The following is a 23,877-nucleotide window of genomic DNA, read 5'->3' on the forward strand; positions in this document are numbered from 1 at the left end:
TTTCAGCTCTTTTAAACTTCCTACTATGCTACTTACTCTATATTCTTCTATTTGAACTACTGTAAGTTACTATCCTTCATGATTTCCTTCTCTTCCCCCCCCCCCAAATATTAACCATGGGTTTTATTTTGTTTTAGTTTACTTTCTCTCAATATCCTTTGTCTTTTTCTTTATTCACTACCATCAACTAAACTACTTATATAATAGAGACTTGGAGAGGTATAATATTAAGGCACTTTTCCTTCTGCACTCCAAACCCAAATTTCATTGCCCCATATGAATCTCAAATGAATATATTAAAGATTGCCTTATTATGTCCTCAGATCAGCTGCAGTTTTTATATTCTATACCTTTGTTAATGTATTAGCACCCATCTAGTTGTCTAAAGTAGAAACTTGGTGTCATCCTAAATTTTTTTTGTCTGTATTGGTTTGTTTCTTTGCCCTTTATGTCAACTACTCTCCACATTAACTTGGTCACATTGATTCTGCTGTTTAAACTCTGTTAGGCCGTATTACCCTTGCCATCTATGCCACTACTGCCTTATTTCAGACTCGCATTGTTTCTCTTATATGTATTTTTTTAAGTTTATTTTTTATTTTTATTTATTTTTAGGCTTTTTATTGGAATATAATTGCTTTACACTCTTGTACCAGTTTTTGAGGTACACCAAAGTCAATCAGCTGTATTTATACACATATCCCCATATTTCCTCCCTCCTGTGACTCCCCCCCACCCTCCCTGTCCTGGCCCTCTAAGGCATCACCCATCATCAAGTTGATCTCCCTTTGTTATACAGCATTTTGATTAGAACATAACTGGTTACCCTACCTCCAGTTTCATAGTTGACCTGAAGATATCACAAGATGGAGGTCAGAAGGATACAAAATGACAAAAAGTGAATATAATTAATATGATAGATGATGATATGATGGTTATCATGATAGGAACTATGATGATTGGAGAAAAACATACTGAAATTTTTACTTTAACTTTTGTAATGATATTTGTCACACCATTAATTCAAGTCCCGAGTGTTGCATTTAATTCTCCATTGTATTTTCAGCTCTAATTTTGTTTGTCCAAAAATTTGGCTACCAAAACTTGAGTTACTAATCTGAAAATATATCTGCATTATCTCTTTGCCAAAGATACAGAGGGAAGACTCTAGATTACTCATTATTATAACATGTGTAGATGGAACTACCTTAGCAGAATTAAATGGAAAGTGTATTCTTCATTAACCAACAAATATCATAACTCATTCAGTAGAGTTCATTTTAGCCTCCACTAGCTCCTTTTTATCACTTACTCCCTGTTCTCTAGCCAGCATGGAAGAACAGTGACTGAGGAAGCTCATACCAACTTCCAGTGTGCAGCTAAAGGTGAAAAAGCTCCTATATTTCTGAAAAATTCTTGGGAGAGCAGTTCTGAGCACACACATTTCGTATCAGAATTTAGCAAGTTGGGTCTGTTCTGTAATCTTTTTGTATCTATTTGAGGAATATTTAAAAGTGGCAGATTTTGAAGGTTGTAATTGTTGCCTAAAACCAATTTATTAAAGTTAACAGCAGGCTAATTTGATGAGATTCTTATTTCCTCTATGTTAAAGCAACATGAATTCCTAAAGTAGTATGTGGAACCAAATTCATCATAATTTAGATCACTTATCATTGATACTGTAGAAAATAAAGAAGGCAAAGTATTTGGGAAGAAAAATTGCTGACTTTGAAGACAAATAGACCTGAATTTGAATCCTGATTCTACCAGTTACCAGTGATATTCTTCATTATTTATTTAACAATACTAGCTATCTAGTCTCCTCATATGGAAAAGACAGACAGAAGAACCTCACTTGCATAGTTATTATAATGAGTGCAAATAGTACAATATCTGAAACCTAGAAATTGCTCCAAAATGGTAGCATTCACTATTAATATTGATGTTGGTGGAGCCAGACTCCAAATGGCTGCCTATGATTCACTTTTTGATAATTATACTCTTGTGTAATACCCCTCATCTGTTCATCTGTGAGCTGGACAATATGACTCACATTTAATGAAAAGAATATGGAAGAAATTATGGTAAATCATTTCCAAGAATATGTTGTAAATGTCTGCAGGTTCCATCTCAAACAGTGCCTCTGTCTCTTACAGTCATTGTGGAGTAAGTCAGATAACACATCACTGGGACACTTAAGCAACACATGAAAAGCCCATGCAGTGAGAACCACATCTCTATCCAAGAGCTAGCAGAAGCCATAGCCTGCAGAGCTACCCCTCATCATGGCTTTTGACAGCCCAGCCAACAGCTTTCCTAAAACCCTCATGAGTAATCTTGAGTTAGAACAATCCAGTTAAACCACTCTCAGTTTCCTAAGCCACAGAGATTGTGAGATAATAAATGACTTTTGTTTTAAACTGTTCATTTGTTATATAGCAATGATAACTAAAAGAATATTAACATGATTGAAGTTGTTTACAAAGAATGATTGAAAAACCATATTCTAAGGATTTCTCCCAAGACTTTTCAAGTATTAGAGCTTACACACAAAATGTTTAATTTTCTACTTTTTTTTTAACTAAGAATATATTAAGAATTTAGTGCAATATACAAAATCTGCTTCTACACAGCTAAAAATAGCTTTTGGTAAATATTACTTTGTTGTTAGGATAAGTAATGAAACAGCAGAACAAGGCCAGAGGGAGTATAAGAAAATAGTCGAGTTAGTTTCAAAGGGACATTCTACCTCTGAAGAAGACATATACTTTGCGCAATTTGTGATGTGATGGAATAAATAGAATCTTTATCATACACATCAGTTCTCATTTCTTAGCATTGACTATTTAAGTTTGTGTGATCATAATAACACAGATACTAAAACTTTAAATAAGAGGAGAGGAATAAATGCTTTATCAGATTTATACATAGGGTATTAGTGTGAAGAAAGTGAGAGATAAAAATTAATATAATTTACTGGGGAACTGTTAAGAATTAAGCTATGTATTGATGAAGAGTAGTAGATGGACTGGACAAGAAAGGCTGAACCAGATTATGGGTGGTGGTTTATAATGGGTTATTTGAACTGTAGTTACTTGGATGCCATTTTAGGATTTTGAGCAATGGAGTAATATGATGATAGTGATATTTTATCAACACCTCCCTTCATATGTCAAAGGGTGGTAGGCACTCCCTAGTGGAGTATACTTAAGTTCCTCAGAGACTTCTGTATCTCTTATGGATGGCATCTGTTACTGATTAGGCATGCAGTGGAAAATAAGTTCTTACAGTATGTTATTAAAACTCATGGAAACTAATAGTTCATGAGCAAATATTAAGGGAAATGATATTCCTTTTGGTGTCAGCATTGTTTCTCTTCTTTTTAATTTGTGTCATAAGGTTACATAAATGTCTTTTATGTTGGTTTAGGTGATAAAGTTTATTAAAGGCAAAATTTTTTGTGTGTGTATTTGTGGTAGTAAATCAATTGAAAGTCATATTCAGTGCAGGGAAAAGACTCTGGGTTCAAGCAGAACCAAGTACAAACTTGCCTGTGCCACTTAACCAGCTTTTAAGTTATTTACTCCAAATCTTCCTTTCTTCAGTAGCTATTTGGGGATAATTATACCTTACCTCAAGGAGCTGTTGTAAGAATTAACTTTCTGGACCATTGTGGGTACTCTGTGGGTATAAATTTTCATTCCCTTTTGGTAAATGAGGAAACTACTTTCCAGTTAATTAGGCCTTTTGCAATTAAAAGGTAATTATTAGCAAAAGAAATCTCAAAATCAGGAGTTTGCATGCCTTGCTTTTTTTTTAAGTCAATATTTATAATACGTTTTTAAGTCTTCCTGTCTGCTGAGGAAATTTCCAAGAGTACATTGAAGTTATTATGTGAATTTATTTTCATAGGGTCTGTAAAATCATGAAACATAGGAGCTGTATTCATTGCTTTACTTACAAAACACACACACACACACACACACACACACACACAAATTTGTCAAGACATTTAGGCTATACTTTCCTTCCAATTCATGTATGCTAGAAAGAAAACATTCTTCAGAACATTTGAAATTCATAAGCACATTGCCAACAGAATATTCTGCCAAATACGAAGCTAAACCCCAGGCTTTCAAATATTTGTTTGCTAAATAAAAATGAGAAAAGCTATTCTGCTACCCCTCTGCTGAAGTAGTTAAAATATGATTTTTTTTTACACAATATGTTTAATAAATCACAGCCAGATGAAAAGCATTTCTATTATTTAAAAAAAAGTCTTTATTTTTGCTTTCATTTTCATCTTCTAGTTTGTTTGCCTCACGTTATTTTTTTAATAAATTTATTTATTTATTTATTGGCTGTGTTGGTTCCTCATTGCTGTGCATGGGCTTTCTTTAGTTGCGGCAAGCAGTGACTACTCTTCATTGTGGCACGCAGTCTCCTCATTGCAGTGGCATCTCTAGCCTCATGGACTTCGGTAGCTGTAGCACATGGACTCAATAGTTGTGGCTTGCAGGGTCTAGAGCACAGGCTCAGTAGTTGTGGCTCATGGGCTTAGTTGCTCCACGGCATGTGGGATCGTCCCGGCCCAGGGATCAAACCTGTGTCCCCTGCATTGGCAAGTGGATTCTTAACCATTGCGCCACCTAGGAAGTCCCTGCATCACTTTAAAAGCAAACTTAAAGAAAATAGATAAGGAAGACACTTAGGTAATATCACATCCTTTTGCAAGATTCAGAAATATTTTTCAAAATTTTCTATGAACACCAGGCTAAGCATAAATCTTCTGATTTTGTTCATATGTGACATATAAATGTACATATTTTAAGTTCACTACTTTACTAAAATATCTTTGAAGAACCGGTTGACTTAATCCTCATTATTGTTGACTGTACAAATAAGTATCAAATTTGTGATTATGCACTTTAATTTTTTCTTCACATATGAATGATAATTAATTGCTCAAATAAAACTATACCTTTGTCTTATCACTCAGAACACAAATATGAACTCATATCACTGTTCTAAAGTAAGCACTGAAGAAAGTCAAACACATTTGCCTTTTGCCATTGGTATGCATAGCTATAAATAGTTATAAATAAATAGGAAGCTTGCTGTAAAAATACCAGATTATGTTAAGGTGTTAAGCTTATCATTGTTTTTACATTTTGAACATTTGGTTGGATTTTACTAAAAAAAAAAGGCAGGCTAGGCATAGTAAAAAGGAAGATTGCTATAGAGAAAAACAAAAAAGAAACACCTCCTTTAAAAATTAATAGTCGAGAAAATATCACCTTATTGAGCCAAAATAGGTCCTCCTGGCAAAATGCTTCTGTTAGGGAAAAAAGGAAAAAACATCAAGAGTTCTGAATGAACCATTAATTTATTATGGCTTCCTTACTATATTCACTGTTGTTTGATTTATATATTAATGTCTTATAAAAACAAACTTGTTTTTAATTTGTTAGTTAATCTCTATACAAATACTTGGGTAAAGAGAATTGTTTTTGTTTGTTTGCTATTGCTTTGTTTCCCCCTGAAAACAGAAATTATGTATCCCTAAACAATCAGGTTCATAACATCACCAAAAATGAATTATCAGGTGGCAATGAACTAAAAAAGCAAAATTCAGAAAACAACTGAAATTTTATCCTCCCAACCTTAAAATTCTATGGTTCTTTAATATGTTCCCATCTCTCAGAAAACATTCGGTTGTACTTGAATATATGTCAGTCATTTCTACCCATGTAAACAATATCCAGTGCAAAGAAACACATTGTATGGGTTTCCTCTGATGGCCATACACACCCACCCTAGTGACTCAATACATGTCTTTCTGTAACATCCTTTCACTTGCTTGCTGGGTAATTCCTCCTTGCTACATCTCTCACATTGCAGTTTATACACCCTTTCTGTGAGGGACTGTATCATAGACCTCAAGATGTGGTAATTTTAACCTTACTGTTCTCTAATTTTCATTTTCCTTTAGGAGGTAGAAATTAACCAGCTAAATAACCTGAGTTTATCTAGGTGTCCAAATAAGCCCCACCTCCATACTAACTCCTTAGGCTTCTTCCCTCCCCATCCTAAAATTACTTTCCCAACATTTTCCTAGGGATACTGTACATACTCATGATTGGCTTTAATAAGTGTTAAGGGAGGTCCTCCCATGTAAAATAAAAAACATTTCTGGTGCCCAAACATTTAGGCTGAAAAAGCAGGAATTTTATGAGCACAAAGTATTAATTATTTTGCAGATTATTCTCCTCAGGTGCAAGTATGAATTGGATTCCAGCCTTAAGAAGGTTTCAATAGATAGGCTGATAGGAAACAGAGGCAGGCTGCATGCACAGACTGACCTTGAGCTTGCAGCTGTGTGTGCTATTTATAGAGGCCATGCTTTTTCCAATTCACCTCTTTACATCATAGTAAGCCCAATGCTTTCACTCAAAAAGAGCCAACCTATCTCCTTGTTATGACCCAGCCCTGTGTATTAGTAGCACCATATCAGTGCTGTTACAGTAAACATTTCAAGCACTTCTGTTGTAGGAGAAGCTTATGTCAGTGAAGAAACTGATGTAGTCAAACACATGTAGGAATCACAGTCTAGACATCCTGGTACAAGCAACTGAATGAAACCTTTACAATTTTGTTTTACCATTTCTGGCTAATTATTCATTATCCAGTTGAGCTAAAACATTGCAGCACAAAGCCAATTTTGGATGCTATGTGAAAATAATGTGAAATATTTATAAAAGAATCTTAAATTGATAACCTTTAAGATCATAACCATTTAGTATGCTAAATTGTATATTTTGAAAATTAAAATAAAAATCTAGGTTCAATTTTTCTATCTTTAGCAACAATGATAATAAAATATGAAGAAATTTTTTATGTGGATTTTGGTGTTTAAGGGTTATGATCAACTCTAAATAATTGGAAATAGCATAACTCAAGAAATTATTTCAATCATTCTGTCAGTCAAGTATTTTCTAGTTTTCTGTTCCCTTCATCACTGCCTTGGTTTAGGTCCTCATCGCCTAATAATTCTGGCTATTAAAGCAATCTTCTAACTGCTGCCTTCACCTTCAGTCATTTCGCACTGCAATCATACCTGCACACTAATGCCAAATTACCTTACAGCAATATCATTTTCATATTAATCTTTTATGGTATTCTGTTGCCTCTACATAAGGATCTAACTCTTGAACCTAGCATTCAGAACTCTTCAAAAATTGATCTTAACATACTTTCCAACATTGTCACTCACATAGTTTTGTATCAAGACCATGTTTAACCAGTTGGTGCACTAGTTTTGGTAAAGTCAAAACTGATATTTAATTTCCAGTTCTGGTACTTAACAGATTTCTGACTTTGGATATTCCAATGTACTGGAGCTTCAATTTCTTGTCATGTAAGATGGGGAACTTTTAACTCAAAAGTTTGTAAGATCTATTAATAATAGGAATAGGAGTAATAATAGCAGCATCAGCAGTAGCAGTAGTAGTAGCAGTAGTCAGAATAGGAGTAATAAGAGAAGTAGTAGTAGTATAGTAGTAGCTGTTAGCTACCAGTCTTTAAGCAGTAACCTATGTTTAGGTACTGTGCAAAATTTTTTATATACACTATGTTATTTAACCAACCAACAGCCCTATAGGTAGATCCACTTAACATAAAGAAACTGAATCACAGAGAGGTTTATAATTGACTGATATGTTACAGCCAATAACTGAGTTAGAATTTTAAATCTGATCTGCTTTAAAATCTGATCCTTTAGGACTTGAGTAAAACTAACTTCAAAATCACTTGTAATATTGTTCTATAGCATTCATTTTTCTTGGGAGAATTTCCATAGTTTCTCAGATTCTCTAAGGAGCTTGTGAGCCCCCAAAAGCCAAGAATCATTGAGCTAAACTCTCAGATACTTAATTAAGAACAAGAGTCTTGGGAGATTTATCTTTTGAGATTCTGGTACTTCATATTGTCTGGCACACAGTAGAAAAATCAATTGCATGATAGGATAAATTGTTTATCAATGATTCTATAAATAGTTCCTTGTACAAAGTGGATAATTAATAATTATTAAAATAATGTATGCCACATAGTTGCTGCTGATCTGGAAATTGTAGCACATAATACCAGGATTGTTATACTAGACATACTTAAAATTATGACTAAATAAATAGTACTTATAGTTCACATACAGTGAAAGAGCAAATAATTAAAATCAGTTGCTGAAAAGTGGCTTTGCACTTATTATATGATTGCTTTTGTTTAGGTAGTCACTAAAATTGATCTCTTTTGCCCTGGCTACAGAGAGAGGAAAGTAAACCTTCAGAATCATCTTGACCGTTAAATTGAATGTCCTAGGGGGAAAGTATAGCACATATAAAGCACACATGAATAAATGGCATGGGACATAAACTAGAATGTTCTTAGATTCCTAACTAGGCTCAACAGGAGAGGGAAAAAAAAACTCTTGTTAATATCATGCAATTAGCCACATCCAATCTTGATTTTTTTTTTTTAGAAGGACTGTTAGGAATGTCATGGAGATATGTCTAATTTACTAAAAACCAGAGTTCATATCCAAACTATAGCCTAAATGGATGAAACATTTACCTTGGCTTTAATAATCCAAATATTTTCCTAGGGTTCCATTTTACCTGGTTAAAATAGACCTAAGTTATTTTAATTATATTGATTTACTGTAAAGTCCTTATTAAATTAAAAACTGTAAATGTTTGGTTGTAGCATATCTTTGAAAATACTTTTAGTGATTTTTTGGAAGACCTACTAGATGGCAATTTGTTTTCCTTATATTTTAATGGCCTGGTGTTTAATTATGCCCTATTATTGTAGATTAGTGGCATTCTCCAAACTTAACTGCATCCAAACAGGCAAACTCTAACATTCCCAGAAACCCTCCTTAATTGCTGAGGAAGTGTTTTGAAATATAATTTGAAAATGGAAGTCCATGTATTGTACCTTTCTGCTAAATGTAGCAGTACTATTTTCTTTCCTTTTGAAAATATTTTCTTTGCTACAAGGCTTTTAGACTTAATTAAAAAGTAGAAGCAATGAAAATGATTAAAACTTTTTGAGCAGCCAGAACTGTACTAAGGAAGTACATTTTAAAATATTAAGTTTAGCATTAATTTAGTGGAGGAAAGAAATAGAAACTATTGTTACAGATGCTTAGAAAGAGCTCTTATGCAACAGCTGCACAGCAGCTGTGTGCTTTGAACAAGTGGCTTGACAAGGGTGGTCCTTGTCTCGCGGATGCAAACTCTGAAGCCTTGAGATGTTCAGGGTGGAGGACAAAGGAGAAATCTACTTTCTCAGCACACATTAAGTTTTTGGTTGTGGGCCTAGACTGTAAGGGGACTTAAATTACTTCCTGCCAGTTAGTAGGCAACTTTAGCCAAATTACACAATCTATGAAAGTTTTCATTTCCTGATCTGTAAAATGGTGATAATAACAAAATTTGACTAATATAGTGAGACATAGTACATGTGAATATTAACTGATATTCTTCATGTTGCTTTTATAACACTTTATAAGAACTTTTTGTTTCATTTAATTCTAGTCTTGAGACATCATTAGCAGTGCTATATACAACAAAACTCTTTAAAGGTTTGAGCATATGTAAAAAAAAATTATATTTGTCATTAAACAAAACAATAAAATTTATCTGACACACATGTAAATGCTATTCAAAATTACAACTTCTTCACACTATATTAGTTCATATATGGCAAACAACTAAAAATTATTGTAATAATAACTTTTTTTCATAGTCAAACTATGACTCAATTAGGAGAAAGTATCTAGAAGAGGAGTCAAGGAATCATTCTGAAGCTTGAGGCCCTTGAGGAGCAGGTGAAGTGTTGAGGACAAGAAGAGTGGGCAGGAAGAAAGCAAGAGAAGGGCACCAGACCCTTGAGGAACTGGAGGCTTGATGAAAGGGTAGAAGTGGAAATAAGAGATGTTAGGTAAGAAATGAGAAAATCTTACTCCAGATCAGTTTCTATCTCCTTCTATCTTGCAGAACACAGCAGTGATCTAACCCTTGTCTGGAGCTAGGCAGCCAGGATGTAGGGTAGAGCCCAACTCTCCCTTGTATGGAGAGCCTGACTGAGCAAGTAATGTACCCTCCGAAAGCATTGTTGGTAGAAGGGAGTGAGAAAGTACAGGTTATGAAGTTTCAACAACAAATTCAGTGACATTATTCTGGTTCATAGTCAATGCTCAATACGTAGTATTTCATTTGTGTTCTTTTTTTGCATGTCTACAGACTTTTCTGGCTCTCCAGTAGGGACCACAGGTTTTACTGGCCACCAAGAAAGAGGCCCTCTCTTCAGTGAAGTGCAAAGAAAGTAGAAATAAAGGTGCCAACAAGGTATCAGGCTTTACACATTTGAAAGAATATATGAGGCAGAAAAATAGCTGATATTTTTATCTTTGGAAGTTTTCAGTCACAGACTTTCCCTCAGACTTAGAACTTTTGCCAAACCTTTCAGTTTATGTAGAGATAATTGGAGTAGACAATATTTAAGATACTTTTTTAATCTCAGGATTGTTATACAAATATTCAGATGCTTCAGGGTAGCTTCCTTTTCTACTCAGTTCTTTTCATTTTGTTTTGTTTTCAGCTTTTATTTCCTATCTCCTAATCCTAACCAAATGGTAAGGAATTAGAGTGCTAAAATGTCCCATATTACTTATTTGTTGCTGCATTAAAAAATATCACCTCAAAACATAGCAACTTAAAACATTTATTATTTCACATAGCTCTAAGAGTCAAGAATCCAGGAGCAGCTTAGTTGGGTGGTTTTGTCTCAAGGTACATCATAAATGTGCAGTGAAATTATTGGCTGAGGCTGCAATTATTTGAAGCTCCTGGAGAATCTACTTCCAAGCTCACTCATACGGCTGTTGGTAGGAGGCCTCGGTTCTCCACATGTGCCTCTCCTCTCTGCATAGGGCTATCTATACAACATGGGAGCTGATTTCTCCAGAGTGAGTAATGAGAGAGAGAGAAATAACCAAGAAGGAGGTCATGATGTATATTATGACCTAACTTTGGAAATCGGGTACCATCACGTCTACAGCATTCTGCTTAGCACGCAGATACAATGAAATACCAAGAGGTGGGAATTATTTGAGCCATCTCGGAGGCTGACTCCCATACATTTCTTTAGCTTCTCAACTGGCAAAACCAATGTGTGGATAGTCTGAGAGGACAGAGGTTTAAGAAGTCCCATCCTATTTATCTATTAGGCACTGAGGTAACTACCACTAATCAAAGATTTTATGGTGATTTCTGAACTTTATTTCTAGACATGGATTTAAGTATTTTAAATATACATATTTAAGTATTTAAAATTATGAATTTGCTCAGATTTGTTCCCAGTCATTTAACCAAGTAAATATTAAAAGTTTCTATGTATCAGAAGATGTCAGGGAAATTATGATATATGTTACAATCAAGTTATGTACAAAAGGCCAAGGATACACAGAGGCAGAGGAACTAAGTTTACCCGAGGAGCTGGAGAAGGCTTCACAGAAGAGGTGTTTCTGAGTTTTGTTTCAAAGTGTTGAGTTTTGCTTTAAAATGTTAATAAGATTTTGTAAGACTGACAAAGATGTAAACAAGAAGATATATATTAGATAAACAAATGCAGAGTATCAGCAAGTTTCAGAAGACAACGTACGGAATGATGCTATATTTATAAGGCTATAATTTATTTAAACAGACATATTTGATTAAATATAAGCAAGGGATTGAGAAATTCAAAACTCAGTTTAGTGGTTGCCTCTGGAGGGACTGGGATAGCCAAAGGAAAGGGAGAAACCAGAGATATATTCAATAGTGCTAGTGTTTGAATAGGTTTATAGGATTATAAATGTCAGAATTATGTATAACAATTTTTACATATGAAATATTATATAGTCATTTTTGACATTCAGGGTATGTTGTCAGCAAAAGGAACAGCATATGAAAATTCATGGAGAGGTGAAAGAGCTTAGAATAAAATATAAAGACACAATTATGACAAGAAAATTATAAATAATGCATTATATTTCATAATATACAGTTCATGTCCTGAAATTATATTGGCATATACAAAGGAAAGAAGATTATACAATCGAAAGCAACAAACTCAAAATCTTACAAAAGAAGCAAGTACTATTTCTGTATTAAGAACCAGAAAGCTGATTTCTCCTTTGTTGCCTGCATGATGATAAGATCAGGGCATTATTACAATTGAGAATCTTGAATCATGTGAATTAATGATAAGTTACAGGAGCAGTTATTTTCATCATTAGAAAATAGGTCTGGTGCATTTTAATTGTCTAAAACACATCATGTGCCAACAACTTTTGTTCCAAGTGGAATTCAAACCACAGGGTGGTACTTCATTTAACAACTTACCCTTTTAAACTGTTGTGAAGCTCTAAGTAAGGTTTAATTATATTATTGCCAATCATCTGAAGAATGGTAATTACTTGGAGCTTTTGGCCAGTATTTTTGATTAAAAGTGCTGTGGCAAACTCAATAGGTCATAGGTTCATGTCCTGAGCCTGTTAACTTTCCTCTAAAGCCTTACTCTATTCCTTAGACAAGGAATGACGCCACCCTTGGAAAAGATACTTAGAAAAATTTGATTGATATGAAGCAAACAGATACATGAAATGTAATGACTTTTGCTGTTATCATTTTGTTTTACTTTTTTTTTTCATTTCTCTTACTAACCAAAAAAAAAACTTTTTATTTTTTTGTCTAAAACACTATTTTTCTGTGAGAGATTTGAAGTGCTTGTTAATTCTATAATGTCTAAAAGATTGATGGATGACTAATAGTGATATATATGTTTTTAATTAATTAATTTATTTATTGACTGCTTTGGGTCTTCCCTGCTGAACAGGGGCTTTCTCTAGTTGCTACAAGCCGGGGGCTACTCTTCATTGTTGCCGTAGCTTCTCTTGTTGGGGAGCATGGGCTCTAGGTATGTGGGCTTCAATAGTGTGGCACACGGGCTTTAGAGCGCAGGCTCAATAGTTGTGGCACATGGGCTTTGTTGCTCCGTGGCATGTGGGATCTTCCTGGGGCAGGGATCCAACCTGGGTCCCCTGCATTGGCAGGTGGATTCTTAACCACTGCACCACATAGGAAGTCCCCTAACAGCAATATTTATCTGATCAAGAGTGAGAGAATGAGTCCCAACATGTTTATCCTAAGAACAAAGTTCAGGGTACTTTCTTCCTAGGGAAGGGGATGTGATACACAGGAGGAAGGTTATGAAGGCTGGATTTTTTTTCCTTTTGAGGAATAAAGAAAGGCATAATCCTTGTAAGGCCACATTGGGACAAAGAAGTTGTATCTGTTTTGTTAAAAGAAGGCCAGGAGAGTCCAGAGGTATTTTCCAAACCAGTGATATCATCTTCCTGAGCTTAGTTGTCATCATAGCTTCCTGGGAACCTTAAATGCCAACCCTTGAGTCTCCTGCTCTTGGTTCCACTGCCTTGTTTTCATTGTCCTTTGGCTGCGTGATGGATCATTGTTTTGTCACTAGGTCTGTTTTTGATTAAAAATGTCTTTCACTTTTATCCCACTTATAGCACATTCCAGCCAAACTTTACATGTATTTTCTGGGTGTGGGCATGCCCAGAAGCTGAGCATACACCTGTCCTACCACTTTGCACCTTATTAGAAGTTGCAGTGTCTCATTGATATCAGATTTATATCTTAACAAAGATGCCTCTGATATGAAATCACATAGGTGTTCATTCCAGAGTTAGATGTCTGACATGTAAAAATGACTGTGACTCATTTTCTCCCTACCTTCCTGTCACCTGTGTGTATCCTCTGAGACACAACCTGAAGTCTTTTCCCTGTATTACATACTCACAAACACTCTGATAGTTCCTGTAGTTCCTACATCTCTTATTAAATGACTCGCTCCTTCTTTCATATTTTTATCTCTGCCTGTGACTAGCACATGCTCACTAGGTGATCCCCAATAGCATGTTTCACTGTTTTTTTTTTCTTTAACTCAAAGTGGCATCTTAAAAAAATCCTGTTTTCTAGTACCTCAACTCCTGTGTCTTTTGATTCTCCACTGTCTGACCTTGTGAGCATCCCACTCTCAGTCCTTACTCTAGCATCACTGTAATTTCTCCTCTAAAATACCTTGGAAAACTTCTTCTGCATTCCCCAACAATTTCCTATAGACCATAGCCTTTTTCATTAGTTCAAACACAAGTATTTGCTGACATTTTTCAAGCAATTTATTGACATTTATTGAGTGTTGGGTACTTTGGTTCCATTTGCTAAAGTTATATAAGGGTAGTGGCCGCCTCAGTCTTTGCTCTTCTCATCTCTTTTCCATGATAGTCAGGAAAAAAAATTCTGGGGGGGGGGGGGGCAATAGAAAGAGGTTGTTAAAGGAGTGCAGACTTTCAGTTATAAGATGAATAAGGTCTAAGTATCTAATGTATAACATGGTGATTGTAGTTGATAACACTGCATTTTATCATTGAAATTTGATATGAGAGTTCTCACCAAAAACAGAAGAAAGATAGATGAAAGAAAGAAAGAAGGAAAGAAAGAAAGAGAGAGAGGGAGGGAGGGACAGTGGGAGGGAGGGAGAGAGGGAGGGAGGGAGGGAATGGATGTGTTATTTAACTCAGTGAGGAGAATCCTTTCACAGTGTAAACATATATCAAATTACTGCAATATATACTTTAAATATCTTACAGTTTTATTTGTCAATTGTACTTCAATAAAGTTGGTAGGGGGAAGAAACAAATCTGAACCACATTTAGGTGGAAATTACGTTCTATTCTTTACTACCCAAATTCTAATTAGTCTTCCACTCCCTGGAAACTAATTAATTCATTCAGCTCATTTAAAGATTAATCATCTACTATACACCAGGCAATGTCTTTGAACTGAGGACGCTAAGATAAATGATGCACGATTTCAGTCTTTACAGAATTCAAAATACATTGGGAAGATTTGCCCTAAGATGATGACAGTAAAATGCTACTAAGTTGTATGATAAGCCCATAAGCACAATGGGCTGTGGGAGCAAAAAGAGAGCACGTGGTAACAGCACCCCTTGGGGGATAGACTTCATAGAGAAGGTGACATTTGAGCAGTCACATCAAATCAGCTTGATGTGCATCAAACACACCAAGAAGAGGAGGGTGTGTTTCAATTCCAGAAAGAAGACAGTTAATGCAGTCACCTTCAGGACTGAACAAGTATATATTTCTATGACTAGAAAGAGGGCCACACAAGGAAAAGAAATGGGAGATAATGTTGGAAAGGAGGAGAAAGGAATATGGGTGAAGGGTCTTGGTTATTTTGTTGAGGAATATGGAGGTGTCTTGTAGGCAGTGGAAAAATATCAAAAATTTAAGCAAAGGCAGTTACAGGAAGTTGTCCTTTCTCCAACTATATATTTTTCCCCTGTATCCCCTCTGTAATTTCAGTCCCTGTTTTGTCCTTAAGTCATGTTCTTTGATTCCTTAAATGCATTCTTAAGGTAATAATAATTTCTTATATTTGATATCTTGGGACCATGATGTTTAATTTTAGGTCCTTTCCTCTATCCATATCTGTCACCAGAGAAGAATGAGAGCTCAAACTCATTGATGCTCATGTGGTTCAACTAAATTTTTGGAATTAGTAAGTATCCATGCAGGACTGGCTCTTTTCCTCAGGAGTTGAGTTATGATGATCCAGCAGTGGACACTATGTAGAGGCCATCAGCAAGGGTTTCTGAGAGTTTGCACTAAATAGATTCACTGTGCACATTTAATACTGGTGGGAGAGATTCTTTTTTATTTTTGGTGAGAAACAGACCCTCTAAGATAAATATGTTTTTTTTCAGATTATGCATGAATTGATTAGAATTTGTATTTACAGAGCTAAGACTAGATTCCTAGTGTCTATGACTGCTAGCCTATGACTTTCATTTTACACTACTATATTCCTATATTCTAGGTAGTGAGAAAGAGGGCTTTAGTCTAGGAGTTATAATAACCTGAGTTCTAGTCACAGCTCTGTAATTACAAAGATTTGCTCTTCTTGACAAGATTTGTCACCTCTATACTTCAATTTACGCATCGGAGTAAAAACAGGGATTGTACCTGCCTTGTAAGTTTTACTGAATTATGGTTAGAATTATGTTCAGTGTGAAGGTTACATAAGTGAGCTATAGTATATTGCATGCTTTCTGATTGGAAGAATATTTCAATAGTAGTAGTAGCCGCAATTTCTGATGCTAGTGTTCTTTCTTCAACTTTTATTCTTTACTCTTCTCTTTCAGTTTCTAAATGTTTGTGACTTCACTATCATCACCTTCTCACTACCAGCCCCCCTCTTTAAAATAACATAATGTTTTTTTAAAGAACTTTTATTGAGATGTATTTGACATGCAATAAACTGCATATATTTAAAGTGTACAATTTGATGTTTTTTTCTTATTAGTAATGTATATATGGCAATCCCAGTTTCCCAGTTCATCCCACCCCAACATCCTCCTGCTTTCCCCCCTTGATGTCTGTGTGTTTGTTCTCTACATCTGTGTCTCTATTTCTGTCTTGCAAGCCAGTTGATCTGTACCATATCTCTATATTCCCCATAGATGCGTTAATATACAATATTTGTTTTTCTCTTTCTGACTTACTTCACTCTGAATGACAGTCTCTAGGTCCATCCATGTATCTACAAGTGTTCCAATCTCATTCCTTTATTATGGCTGAGTAATATTCCATTGTCTTTATGCATTCATCTGTTGATGGACATTTAGGTTGGTCCCATGACCTGGCTATTGGAAATAGTGAACATATTGTATTTTGCCCATAGGTAATCAAATGATAAAATCACACTGATAATTGAAGTATAGAGTTCTTCTTGTTTTTTCTTGGGTAAAATTTTGATACCACCAATTGTCAATTGTCAATTCTATACGTGGATATTAGTTATAATAGTGTCTTTTCTTCTCCTTTGCACAGGAAATGACTTATTTCTTGTAGCGGTTCATGAACTGGGACATGCTCTGGGATTGGAGCATTCCAATGACCCTACTGCCATCATGGCTCCATTTTATCAGTACATGGAAACTGACAACTTCAAACTACCTAATGATGATTTGCAGGGCATCCAGAAGATATATGGTAGGTTACCACTGATTCTGTTTGGTTAACCCTATAGTGAAGTGCAGAATTTCTGCTGTGTTTTCTTTTTTTGAGATTGATGCTCTAAGTATATTAGGAAGAGAAATACTGAAAAAAAAAATGTGGTATTGGCAAAAGTCTTCTATCAATCAAGTTTGGTTGGCAACAATCCCAGATATCTTAATACACAGATTATGAGAAAGTCTAGGCACTGAAAAACTTTTCTTACTGAGTTTAATTGAAACATGAAATTATAGTAAAGATCTGATAAACTTCAGTATTTAAATTTCAGGAAAAAATGCAATAAATGAATATAACCAATAAGAACAATAAGTCATAGAAGACTCATATAAGACATTGAGACTTTGGTAAAAGCTGACAGATTGATTCTGTTTGATATTTACTGTTAGATCCTAGACAAATCACTTTGAAAAATGTTGCAAATACCCTTGTGTGATGGATATAACAAATGAACTCAAGAGCATGTAATCATTGACTAAGAGTAAAAGATAACAAATGGATAAGTTTACTAACATATAATTCAAAATAAATTTCTAGTAGAGTAAAATTATTTTAATTTATGGGGTTCAGTCAATGAATGTAAATTAAGACAAAAGGGAAAAAGACTATTACACATATTTACTATAATCCTGACTCCCTCAATAGGACCATTGACCTTTGTAAAGACATTTATTTCACACAAAATTGTTAAGAACTTGACATTTATAATTTACATCTAGAGAATATGCTTTACTAAATTAATGAAGTGAAGCTTTCATTTTATAATACAAAAACAAATTTGCACTATCTGTATGTTAATATACAGTATTCAGAAGATGTCATTTGCATTTTTAAATATCATAGTTTAAGTTCACTAATTTGTTTTTCATTCATTAGTTTTTCAATTTCAGTGTCTCAGTGAGCATTCTCTCAGGGTTAAAATAAGTTTTGGAAAAAAAGGTCAACTTTCATGCTGCTTTTTATTTGAGGGATACTGAGAAAGAGAAATGTCTGGGACTCAAAACTAAATAGCTCATATGTTGAATATGCCTCTGTGTGTGTCATCAGAAATTCTGCTGAAGTAGTTAACTGAAAGGAGACTCTTTCTCATGACCTCATGAATTAGTAGTCTAGACTGAAGGTCTGCAAAAGAGTATTCTTTCCATATCTAAATATTAAGTGTGAACAGCTCTGTATTTCTTTTTAAAAACATGAATCCCTTGAGGAATGATGCTTTACATGTATAAACTGGCTTGATTTAGAATCATCTTTTTAGAAATACTTCTTCACATTAATATTCTACTAGGGGTGTTTTAATCAATAGGTGTTTTAGATTCAGTATTCAAATGAAACTCTCTTCTAGCAATTTGTCCAAACATTTCACTAGAAGAAAATAATGAAAGTCAGGAAAAGGTTATAAAAGACAGCTAGATACATACGATAGAATAAACTTTGATTTGTTAATGAAATATTAACAACATTAGAAATAATTGCATAGAATCATCTATCAACATCTAGGATTAACATTGGTGGAGCTTACATGCATGGTTCCAGTATTCATTTTCATTTATTTATTATTAAAATACCACCTACTTCCAAAAAAGATTTGAAAGCAGCATTTCCAATAAGGACTGTGGAGAAGCTATTTTAAAAATCATTAAAAATTAACAAAAAAGGCCTAGTTACTTAGATCCAGAATTCAGCATGATAAAGACAATTTCTGATAGACTTGGCAATGGTTTATTGGGTAAGATGGTTTGTTTTTTCAGAAAATATACAATCTTAAAGACCTCTTAGCTCACTTAGTCTGAACCCTCCACTGATAAGTGACTGTCCTCTGTAGCATATTTTCCACCACTATTGCAGTTTTAAATGAGCCAAGTGCTGTCCTCATATTTTCAAAAGGTCCACCTGACAAGATTCCTCCACCAACAAGACCTCTACCGACAGTGCCCCCACACCGCTCTAATCCTCCAGCTGACCCAAGGAAGAATGACCGGCCCAAACCTCCCCGGCCTCCCACTGGCAGACCTTCCTATCCTGGAGCCAAACCCAACATCTGTGATGGGAACTTTAACACTCTAGCTATTCTTCGCCGTGAGATGTTTGTTTTCAAGGTAGGAAGCTGTGATTTTTTTCTTTTTAACGGTAGATCAAGTGTCTACAGTGCCGCTTTAGAAAACAAGCTCTCATTCATTCTAACACCACCTTCCCAGACCTCTCACAGTTAGAAGGTTCAAAAAAAGCATCTTAAAAAATAAATGCACAAATGGGCTTAAATGTCTAGCAGAAGATTGTTGTAACATTCTATTTGGGGAATGCATTTATGTCAGCAGAAGCTAAAATGCCTAGAAATGTGAGGCTAAAAAATGCTGCATGTTATGAACAGATAAAAAAGCCTAATTTAAATCATGAATAGGAACTAATAGAGATGCTTTTCTTGGGAGCATAACCACTTCCAGGCGTACAGCAGCTACTCTGTCTGTGGTTTGCACATCTTTATGAGATCCTTGTAATTTCACTTGACAATTAAAGCATTGTTTTTTAAGAAGAATATTGATCGTCTTGTTCAGAGTCTACTGGTAGCCATTTAAGTTAAATCTCCTCTATGAGACCATCACTCTGATTTTACATGTACATGTTGTTGTTTTCTTTTGTCAGGCATTTATAACTACCTAATGTACATTATTTTTTAAAAAGGTTATGAGCTAAAACTAATTTTACATTTTGCTAAATGTGCTTTTCAGTGACACTGAGCTCTCCAACAATAACAGTAAAAATATGTATCAAAGTAAATTATATAATACTAAAAAGTGCATGTGTAGTGTAATACTGGGAAATATTTTTCCCTCAATGTTTGTAAGCCAATCTTAAAGATTAATGAAAAATGTAAGTTTTATGTTGGCATTAGTGCTACATTTTTCCAATACCATCCATTTAAAAATAAATAATGTTCTCTCTTTTTTAGTAGATATGAATCAATAAATAATGAAATATGGTCCTACTTTATACAGAATATCCTATCTACCAGAGGCCATACTTTGAAAATATAGATTTCATATAATTTTTAGTAGACAAAGTACTTTATTTCCTTTATTGGAAACTAAGATTTGGATTTAATAGAATATGCACAAGAGCATCATACTTTCCAGGAAAAAATCAATTCTTTTGTTCAAACACATGAATAGAAATTCAAATTTTATAAATGGCCTGCAATGCTTGGTTAGATATCTCTCATTTAATTTAAGTAGATTAATAAATTTAGATTCAAGGGGTAAAGAAAAAAAGCTTACTATACACATACACACACTCATTACTCATTGTGGCTAAGCCCACAGCAACTAATTGAAATGAACACAAAATGCAATAATTTGTTTATTCTATAAGATTCCAAATGACTAATAAAAGATTTTGTTTTCACTGTTTTGGCTGAATTTCCACATCCACACTTCATACCTCGATATAATGGTGATATCACCAAAGTCAATTTTATCTGAGAATATGATATGAAATTGACTCTGGGTACATTCATTTCATCCTTCCTGTGTGTCTAATTAGATTGCCAATCTCAGAAGAGACCAGGATCTTCATGTCTAATGATCATTTTTACCAACCTTTTTTGCTCTGCACATTGTGGGAGCTTAGTGTGTGCTCCTGACTGACAAAATGAGTTGCTGTGATCATTGGTTCTTGGAATCAGGAATGAGTAAAAACCACATAGGCCAACTCTCAAATAAAATTCAGTGGCCACTATTTTCAATGTCAAAGCAAGTGTATAAAAAAGCATGAGTAAGGCCTGCTTCTCATGGTACCTTGGATTCCTTAATCAAAACTCTCTGCAGGACAGAATTTCCAAACCTTGTCTGAATTTAATTTCTTTGTTCCACTAGTGCCTGCCCTCTTTTTAATAATAAATTCTATAGAAGATATCTTCTTTATAATTTTTGTACTCAACTTGTCTTTCATATCATGAATATGTATGCCCAAGGTAGTTTACTAAGTACCCAGGATGTATGAATAGAAAGCAACACTGCTGTTTCTATGGAGCTCATACTCCAGGAGTGAAGACAAATATAAACCTAAGTACTTTTTAAATACAGGAGGAAAAGACATGAAGAGAAAGTACTGAAGTCTAGTTGAGTAGTTCAAAAATCTTGACTGAGAAAATGAATTTTAAGAGACACTTATGCTGAATTTTAAGAGACACTTCCTAGGCACATTAAAGAGATTGGTATTTGGCATACTTAAAAGTTGTTGTACTGCAGGAGAGAAGATAGATGTATTAAATCTAGTGAAAAGTGACAAATGTTACAAATGTTATAATCAGAATGTTATAAATCAGAAATATACAAGATTTGATCAAAGGGAAGAGAGCATGATCGAGTGATACCTGCTATTAGTTAATAGCTATGTGGATTGGGTAACTAGTATGCACCTGAAGGTAAGCTAGGCACTTTACATTGATAATCTCTAAACCTTGTGATAACACTGCAAGATGGATAGTGTTCTCTGTTTTACAAATAAGAAAACTGAAAATCAGAAAATTTAAGTAGTCAGTAGTTGAATACATGTCTACTTGATTCCAAAAATCTATGTTTTCCACATTAAGCTTTGCTAAGTGAAAGAGTTAGGGAAAGTTCCAAAAGAAAAGTGGACTTTAAGCTATACTTTAAAATAGTAAATATTCAAGAAATATTTATTAAACTCATGCTGTGAGACTCTGTTTTAAGCACTGTAAAAAAACAAAACAAAACAAAACAAAACAAAAAAACAGGCTAGACCCTGGTTTCCTAGAGCTTACATTCTAGTTTTCAAAGTGGATGTGTGGATAAGAGTGCTTCACACAGAGGTTCTGGACCTGCCATGGAAGGCTGTGGGAGAGCATCCACTTTGAGCCCCCCAAATACTGTTTTTCTCTGTTAATGACTGCTGGCCTTTTAACTTCTCCCTCTATACTTACATGGTCTAGACTACCTTCACCTCTAAATTAATGTGATTTTCCCCATACCTGATCTTCCCACCTGAAGTTACTCTCTGTCAGTCTCTCCTGTGCACACTTACTTTTTAAATTTTTTTTAATATGCTCACCATTAGTTTTTATAGTTTATTCTTTATTGGCTATCCCTTCAAGCACATTTTAAGATCACTCACTTTTGATCTCACTTTTAATAATGTAACAATTTTCTACTTTTCTTCATTAATAATTCTTTATGCAAATTGGACACGTCTTTATCTACTCAACCCTTAGCCCCCTACACTCATTTCACTTTAGTTTTACTACCTGCGGCCTCTCTGCAAGCCTCTGCTGATCCAAACCTCTCTAACTATTCTTCAACCCAAAATGTCTTTCCTAGTGATTTTTATATGTATTCTCTACATCCAATTAGCATACTTTTTATTTCTATATTCTCCATTTCTCATTGAAATGTTCTTCTTAACTAGATTATAAAGTTCTCAGTAGGGATTGGTTTAAATGGACTTCATGATGCTCTAGCAAATGAATATAGATCTCAGTATAATATGTATTTAATGAAGCTATAGCTATATCATGTTTATCCAACAGTAATCAACCAATATGACATTACTGAAAGTATTTCATTCTGGTAGTTTGTTATTCCTTGCCCAAGATCTCCATGAGTATTATTTACCTAAATTCTATATGTATGATTTTTGAGTAAAGAATAATGAAATCTAGATATAAGTAAAAGGTAATATCATTAGGTAATTTTGTTTTCTTTATTAGGTGGAGACTTTCTTTACAACAGGAGTTTCAACATAATTCTTTGGGTAGCAATCTTCTTAGAGGATTTGATATACTTTGAGCATCCCAGGCATTCATTTATTCACCTGGATATACTTTCTATATGGGCATATAAATATATATACACAATATATTTTATATATTATGTATAAATATATATAGTAATAAAATACTATAAACATCACTTTCATATATTATTTTTTATTTATTTATGCATGAGAAAGTTAAGCTTTCCATGCAGCTTCATAATCTTTAGGGAATGTAAACCACCTAAGGCAAGAAAATGAAAATCAAAACAAAGTGCTAAGGAACAGAGAAACAAAATATCAATAACAAAAGAAGCTTTGTCCTTACTTTATAGAAGGTGATTTTTAAATGTTCCCTGAAGGGTGTAAGTTGCTTTTGTGACTAGATTGACAACAGTAACAAAATCTGATTGTTCAAATGAATACTCTGAAAGTTCCTTTGGACAAGATAAAAACATTGAATATTTAGTTATGTTGCGGTATGAAAGAAAATGGAAAGCAGAATTAGCCAACCTTGTAGATGATATGTTTCAGTACACAGTATTTTGTTACATATGAAAGAATGAAGTGGTGACTATACGTATTCTTCCTAAAGCTGAGGATAGTAAGAAAAAGTATATCCAGCACCCAAAGTTCTTATAGATCAGGAAAAAAACAGAAAAAAGAAAAGAGAAAGGATGGTTCCATTGGACTACTGACCAGTTCTTAATATCAAGGGGAACAAGCAAAGGTCAGTACTTTAAACTACAGCTAGAAAGGATAGTGTTAAGAGGCAAAGGTGAAAAGTGTTATGGTAGAGCATTTGAGGGAGTACAGTAAAGGGTCTTCCTAATTAATATAGAAGAGCAAAGCTCACAGCTCTGAGTAAAGAAAGCATTACATCATTTAGCCAG

General features: G+C 34.4%; 1 protein-coding gene across 1 annotated transcript in view; it reads left to right on the plus strand.

The window, feature by feature from the left end:
* MMP16 (matrix metallopeptidase 16) overlaps positions 1-23,877 on the plus strand; it is a 336,546-nt gene that overhangs the window by 220,563 nt on the left and 92,106 nt on the right. Inside the window, exons 5-6 of the mRNA XM_057735374.1 lie at positions 17,036-17,197; positions 19,103-19,314. Of these exons, the coding sequence (XP_057591357.1) occupies positions 17,036-17,197; positions 19,103-19,314 (374 nt within the window). The remainder of the gene's footprint in view (positions 1-17,035; positions 17,198-19,102; positions 19,315-23,877) is intronic.

Source organism: Hippopotamus amphibius, chromosome 5, assembly GCF_030028045.1.
Source record: "Hippopotamus amphibius kiboko isolate mHipAmp2 chromosome 5, mHipAmp2.hap2, whole genome shotgun sequence".
Classification (NCBI taxonomy): Eukaryota; Metazoa; Chordata; class Mammalia; order Artiodactyla; family Hippopotamidae; genus Hippopotamus; species Hippopotamus amphibius.